Source organism: Camarhynchus parvulus, chromosome 3 (assembly GCF_901933205.1).
Source record: "Camarhynchus parvulus chromosome 3, STF_HiC, whole genome shotgun sequence".
Classification (NCBI taxonomy): Eukaryota; Metazoa; Chordata; class Aves; order Passeriformes; family Thraupidae; genus Camarhynchus; species Camarhynchus parvulus.
This window is the reverse complement of record NC_044573.1, coordinates 42,603,393-42,610,828: the sequence shown is the minus strand read 5'-3', so window position 1 is coordinate 42,610,828 and position 7,436 is coordinate 42,603,393. Positions and strand designations below refer to the sequence as shown.

Below are 7,436 nucleotides of genomic sequence, written 5' to 3'. Positions count from 1 at the left end.
AATTTTATAGGGTTTTTTTGTTGTTTCAGGAGGAAAGGTGGGTTTTTTTGGCTTTGGGGTTTTTTATTCTCTGTACCTGCATCAATCTTTAAATGTTCATTTAGTTAGGAGTAATATGTATCTCAGATGTTATTTAATCACTTCCTCTACCACACCATGTTATTTTAAACAATTGGTAAATGAATCACTTGCAGAGGTCTCTGCAGAACAGAAGATTAATACTGCTTTCCCCAGCATGAGACACTCAAATTTATCCTCTAGAAAACAATAGAGAACATAGAATGTGCTTCTGGGAATATGCAAGCAATTCTGTAAAGTCAGGGGAGGTTTACATTACGATTGCCATATAAAATTCAGACAAGTGAAATCATAAAACCAAACTAAAGAAAAAACAGTTTAATGCAGGTGAATGTCAATGCCAAACAAGGAAAAGACAGTGAAGTTGCAGCTTGTCTGGGTGACTTCAACATACCTGCATGCCTACAAGGGATTAAACATGAGGGAAGAACCTCAATGTGAACAAAACCGAAATTAAAATGCAGCAGTATGCTGACTGAAAGAGAGGATGGAAAATGCAAGCAGCTATCTGGTAGCAAACATTAGCTATAGCAGATGTGATTGCCATTAGCTCTAAATGCATGCTAAATTAAAGCCAACATCTGTTCTCACAGAGATGGCTTCAGTCATCTTAAAAGAAAAGTTAATTTGGAAATCAAAACTTTAGAAAAGGCTTAAAATGCAGGATTTGGTAGAGATAGAGAAGCCTGATGTCTGCCATGGCAAATGATAGCTATGGGCAAATGTTCACAGTCCTAAATGGACATTCTACAGCTCTGAATGAGTGACCTTACACAGCCACTGGTGAAGGTCTTGCATGTAGAAGTCTTTAAATGAAACCTTTTAAAGGTCTAAATACAGGGTTCAATTCTTTGACTTCTTTTTAGACAATCAAAGACAAGCAAGTAGTAAATGCTGATGACAAATGCTAAGAAAAAGAAAGCAAAGTTATAAAGATTTCTAAACAATGACTAACATCTAAATAATGACGGAGCAGCACTTACACAAAGAGAAACAAAATTACTACAATACCAGGCCTACTACAATACCCAAAATACTGGGGCCTAGAAAAATGAAAGTAGTAAGAACAAGTCAAAAGTTCAATTGCACTGTTACCAAGGCTGGATGGAATTTCAGAGAACTGAGGAAAAGGATTTCCAAAATGACAAAGGGATTACAAGTAGTAAAATAGGTGGTAGTGTCATCACAGAAATCACAGAGAAGAAACTGTGTCATCTAATCAGAGTGCTGAGGAATAAAAAAAATGGAGTGGAGGAAACCTACCTGGCTGGGATTTCTTAGCACTGTTCTTGGTCATCAAGTAATAAAATTTGTAAGAAGTACTAGTAGCAGGAAAATATTACAATAGAAAGGGAAGAGTACCAGAAGCTATCAGTATTTAGTATTCTGCTCTTCCCATTGCATTATCAGTTACATAGTAGTGGCTATCCAGATTTGATTTAGTAAATAGTATGCTGAAATAACCGTTAAAAAAAAGTTACAGCAACAACCATAAAATCTGAATTAATGTGTAGATTTAAGTGTTTGTTTCTTGTTTTGGGTCTTGTTGTAAAACATGAAATTCAATTTTATTTGGGCAGATTTAACCACCCTAAACTTAAGCAACGAAACTATGTTTTTGAACACCCATCTAACATATTTCTAAAATATCATACAGATTTAAAGCAATCTTGTTAAAGTAACAAGTCTAAAGTAAGAAGTCAGGTGGCTTTGTTTAGTGAGGATCTATAAGTTCAGATAATTACTTCTCACCTTTTAATTTCACTGTAGTAAAGTTTAAAGTTTACAACAATATAAAACTTGAAGTAACCATAGTTTCCTGTTTCAAAGTCTGCAGCAAGGAAATTTTTAGACATAATGAGTCAATGAGACCATGTATCCTTAAGTATTTATGTTATTTCTGGGACAGCCATGCAAGAATTGCAGTGCATATGCTATTATTTGCTTCTCCCAGCATATTGTCATATCCCCTGCAAAAACATCATCCATGCAATTTAGCCCTAACACTTTAAAAATGATGAAAGAATGGTGTAATACCTCCATTAGAGACATCTCTTATTAAAACTCTGATCTTAACTACTTGATAACAGGGGTACAGGCTGCAAGTTATAATAACAAAACTGGCTAGCTACTGTAATGTAGGTGTAGATTACTATAGGAATTGTACAAAAGGGAGTTTGCTGCAGCCATTTAAAAAATATTTTATATTGGTAATTAATATTTCTGTTTTGTTCTGTTGTGTTGACATAAAATCCTCTTGTCATTAGCAGCTATTTCTCGCTAAGATAATGGTTTATGAGTTTTCAATAATAAAGTTCTTTCCCATTTTTGTTGACTGAGAGTTGCAGTTTGAATGTTAAGTAAAAATGAATTTACTCTCACAACAAGATAGTAATATCTGAAAAGACTATTATCCCTGGGGGCAGAAACTACCTGCTAACCTCTCAATGCAATAATCACTACCTGGAGTATATATTTGAAAAGAAAAAAACAAGCTAAGCCATGCAAGCATGATGCTGCAGTTTTGTTCTAGTGTAATGTCTTCTATTGTCTTCCAAGTATGCATTTTTTGTCATTTTCATTGATCTCCTGATAAAATTATAAATGCTATTACACAGTAAACATTAGAAATGTTATTCCAAATAAAATCAGCTGAAAAGAGATTAGTTGTATTATTTAAACAAAAGAAATATTGTCCTACCATATTTGCATCTGGAAATTGAAAACTGAAGATGGAATAGGGGATAGAAAAAAGACTGGAAATTTGCCCTTGAGTTTCAACCTGCTTGGAGCTGAAAATAAACTTTTATTTTTGAAATAAAATTTTCCTAAATAATGTTCTTCAAATTGTGTACTTGTAGCATTAGCAACTAATTTAAATAGCCACACTGTAAAAATGGTTGGTCAGCATTGTATTTTAATGACGGTTTTGCTCACGAGAAGTGCATGACATACCTCCATCAATAAAATCAGAACAACTGCCATGTATAAATGACAGTCAGAATCCATGTATGTCAAAGAAGTCCATGGCATTGGAAGAAAAAAGAAAAAAAAAAATGTAGCTGATGAAAGACAACCTAAATAAGATTTAGGAATTGCTATGGCCAGAGAGTCCTTTGGTATATAGGTAATTTCAGCTGCTTACCTTTAGATTAAAAATATTACTAGTGGTTTTTAGGAAGTCAACACTAGATATTCCAATAATCCTCACAGATGTTCATGCTTTAAATAGGAGAGGTGCTGTCATTCCTACAAAATAAACACATAGCAGGAGGGAAAGGAAAAAGCTCATCCAAGATGTTAAAGTGTAAACACAGGCTCTTGTAATAAAGTACATGGAAAATTACAGTGAGAAATGAAAAAGTTGTGTAAAAAAGTCAGATTGTAAATTATAAAGAAAAGGGGAGTGGATAAATCTGTCATTTAACCCCGAGGATAACTGTCCTAATTGATGAGATAGCTAGCAATGTAAAGCTGACATAGGAGATGAACTACTCAAAGAGGGGAAAAGTGGGGTACATGAGACTTAAAAACTAAGGCAGAAATTCAACTCAAAAAACACCTCTAAAATTTAGGATCAGCACACGGACTCTAGAAAAACCTCTGTAGTTAAACAGAAGACATTAAGTTCAATGATCAAACTGGAAGCGATAAAAAGCAAACCTGAAATCAAAAGCAGACATCAGTTCAACTATTTTAATGGCAAAGGAGACATGGCAAATTTCTCATTACCTCACATCTTTACATCATGACATAATATGCTCATTTGTTCCAAGTTTCTGGACTGTGGGTGCTGACCCCACCTCTTTCCCTAGAGTCAGAGAATGCAATCAGGGAGTTGTGAAGCGTTGAAGATTTACTATGCTCTTCCCTACTCCTTGCATACCCTTAGTCTTCAAGGTCAAGTAACTTCCATCCACCTCTTAAAGCTTGCCCAGATTATACAGATTTACTATCACAAATAATTCTTACACTATTCAATAATAAATTGTGAAAATCTGACTTAAATGAAACTTCAACCTAAGAAGCTCTAAAAGGGCTCATCCAGTTCTGATCACTGTATTTAGTTGATGGAACAGGGAAACAAACACATCATTATACTGACTAGCTGATAAAATTCTGCGATGCTACTGGCTGTTCTAAGTAACTATTTCTAATGAAAAGGAAGCTTGGGAATTTTCAGGAGGAATAAAACCTTCTGTTTGGTTAGGAATGAATTTTGTACTTGGCTGTTCTGGTAGCATGATATTACATCTACCCTGGACTACTTTTGTTGGTACTGGCTGCTTTTGCTGCTTCTGTCTTCATTTCTTTTTTGACAGTAAGTTATGCTTCATGTGCTGACTGGATTACCTTTGTGTTAAGATATTGACACTGAAGTCAGGCTGTAGACACCGTCTGTTAGATTCAAATAATAATTTATTTTAAAAATCTCGTAACTAAATTCACTGATGTAATAAATGTACATGATAAAATCTTAAATTGAGTGTAACTAAATGTAACAGGATTTACAAAGTTCAAATATTGTATCTTAATCCAGACAGTGAAAACTTATAATTACATTGTGTACCCTGGGAGTTTGTTTATTACAAGTTCACTGATGTCTTTGTACTGATTAGGGCCATGTAGTTTTTCCAGAAAATCATCATCTTTGTCTGACCTACTGTCTTCCAGAACACTAAGTTCAAGATCAGACATGTTAGATAGCAAGTAAGAGCTAACTTGAGTTACTGACTGCTTTTGTCCTGTAGAGGTCTGCCCCTTTCCTGTATTCAGATCAGTATCAGATTTAACTTGTTTGCTTCTCAGTGAAGATATTTCTTTAATATGTTGATCACCCCTGTTCTCTTCCTTACTCATCTGTTGGACTTTCTGCTCTTCATCTAATAATGATGCCTCCATCTCAGCAAGGTTAAGTGAATCAGCAGATTCAGCACTAGTTCCCATGCTGGTTTTAAAGTCACAGTTTCTCCTCAAAGACTGGACTGGAGATGAAGCTGAAGGAACTGGCACAAGATCTGAAGTACTCTGAGCTCTTTGACTTGTCTTTGAAATTCTGGACCTGCTGGATTCTGGCTCTGTATCTGACCTATCTTGCTTTGGTCTTTCAAGCCACAGAGGTTCAGGACTGCTGTCACAAACTTTGGAGCCTCTGCCTGTACTCTCAGCATTGGTGAAATCTTCTGAACAAACTGTGTTCTCTGGACTAGCAACAAAGTCATCAGAGTATATGAATTCAGAGTTGTTTTCAACACTCCTGCTGGGGCTTAGTTTATGACCACTTACAACAGACTCATCATCATGCTCCATGGTTTTATGACGGATTGAGTGTATTGCATCGTTGTAACTTCCTTTTGCATTAGCATTCGATGGGAATGCTGTTGGGAGTTGAGTTTTTGCATAGTTTTCCTCATGAGCAGATTTTAACAGAGTTTCCTCCGGTAAGGGGGCTGTAGTTACTGAATCGTTCCTGGATAGACTTGCAATAGACTGTTTCTGCAGGCCAGGGGATTTATCTGCTGTCACAGAAGTTGACTCTGAGAGAGCACTGTTTTCGAATGAAGTCTGAACAATTTTATCCAACTGATTATTCCGCTTTGAACTGCCTCCTGTGCTACAATGCCTGCAAGACACCACATGCTGTTCTTCAGTATTTCTGACCAGTTTTCTCTTGGGTAAGGGGCTTCTCTCTTTCAGCATCTCCATTTGCTTTTTTCTGTACTGCTCCCTCCTTTCATGGATTATCAGCTTCTCTGGGTTGGTCTTCTGTAGCCGTAGCCTCAGTGTATTTGTCAGCCCATACAGCAATTTCTTTCTGGGAGGTCTGTTCTCCTTAGCTTTGCAGCTGTTTTCACAGGCTGGCTGTCCTTCAGGCACAGCTTTCTTGGGTCTTCTCCCAACCCCAGAAGACTCTGGGGAGGTAGCCTTTTGACTGCCTTGTTTAAATGGAGGGCTTGGGACTTCACTGCTCCTGCCAGGTCCCGCAGGAGTCTCTGCAGGCCTCAGGGCAGCAGAGTGACTGGGAGGCTGTGAGGCCGTGTTCCCACTCCCTGGGGGCTGGTAGAGCCAGGCAAGATGGGGGTGGACAGCAGGAGCAGGCACAGCGCTGCGGGTGAGCACCGACAGCTCTGCCAGCAAGGCACTGAGCAGTGGCAGCTGCACCGGGGCGTGCTGGGGCTCTCGAGGGCTGCTGGGGTGCAGCAGCGAGGGCCCAGCACTGGGACGCGGTGGGCTGTGGCCCTTGTCCTTCTGCGGTCTCTGCGGCTCGACAGGTTCCCACTGTTCTATTGTGGCTAGCGGCCGCTGAGGCTCAGCCGGCTCACGGCTGTAATAGAGCAGCGGAGGACAAAACACGTTGCCTTCCAGCTGCTCACCCTCCTCTTCTTCCTTATCCTCCTCCTCCTCCTTCTCCTCCTCCTCGCCTCGCGGTTCAGGGGTGGTGGCAGGCGGTGTGGCAGCGCGGGGGCTGGCGGGACGCGCCCCACCGGCCTCCAGGCTGCTGAGGCGGTAGCGCAGGACCAGCTCCCCGACGGGCCGGTCTGCGCTGTCCCGCAGCGCGAAGCGGCCGCGGCGGCCGCAGGAGGAAGGCGCCCCGGGCCGCTGCAGCAGCTCGGCGGCGGGGGCCAAGGACACGGCGCAGCTGCCCAGGAGGCGGGGCGGTCCCGGGGCGAGCCCGGCGGGCAGCGCCAGGAGCAGGGCGCGGAGCGGGCGGCGGCGGAGCGCGGCGAAAAGCGCGTCCGGGCGCCAGCGGAACAGGCAGCGCTTGCCGCGGCCGAAAGGGAAGGGCTGGCCCGGCCGCAGGGGCGGCGCGGCGGCGGCGGGGCGCAGCACGAGGGTGGGGAAGTCCAAGAGGCGCAGCGCCACGGCCGGGTGTTCCGCGGGTCCCGAGTGTTCCGCGGGCCCCGGGGGCTCCGCCACCCGCAGCGCCTCCACCAGCAGCTCCAGCGCGAACAGCCGCTCCATGCCGCCCGCGGGCTCCGCTCTCGCGAGAGGCCCGGGTGTGTGCGCTGTGCAGGCGAGGCCGGTCGCTGTCTCGCGAGAGTCGCGTCCCAGCACCGCTGCCTGCGCGGCGCGTCCCGGGGGCCGCGGGCTCCCAGCCGGGAGGGAACTCGGGCCCGGGGCCATCAGGATTGCTCGGCCCCGCGTCCCACGGGCGGGGGATGTGGCTCCAGCGTGCCTCCAGCAACCATGTTGGCCGCCTGCCCTGGTGGCTGGGTGGGGGGCAGCGGTCGTAGCCCACGGACACGGGTGTTCCCCAGTGTCTGGGCACAGGCGCCTGGTGTGTGGTGGCAGCAGGCACAGCGCTGCCTGCCCTCGGCTCTGAACACCCTGGTCGTGTGTTCCCCACTGTAGCTCTC

General features: G+C 43.3%; 1 protein-coding gene across 1 annotated transcript; it reads right to left on the bottom strand.

The window, feature by feature from the left end:
• Positions 1–4,351: 4,351 nt before the first annotated feature.
• MAP10 (microtubule associated protein 10) lies at positions 4,352–7,044 on the bottom strand. The gene has a single exon (XM_030946436.1). It carries the CDS (start codon positions 7,039–7,041, stop codon positions 4,636–4,638), a length of 2,406 nt encoding a protein of 801 aa, XP_030802296.1. The 5' UTR covers positions 7,042–7,044; the 3' UTR covers positions 4,352–4,635.
• Positions 7,045–7,436: the final 392 nt, after the last annotated feature.

Excerpts from the sequence above, each read along its gene's own strand:
- MAP10 (XM_030946436.1), bottom strand. The coding sequence starts at position 7,041 with ATGGAGCGGCTGTTCGCGCTGGAGCTGCTGGTGGAGGCGCTGCGGGTG.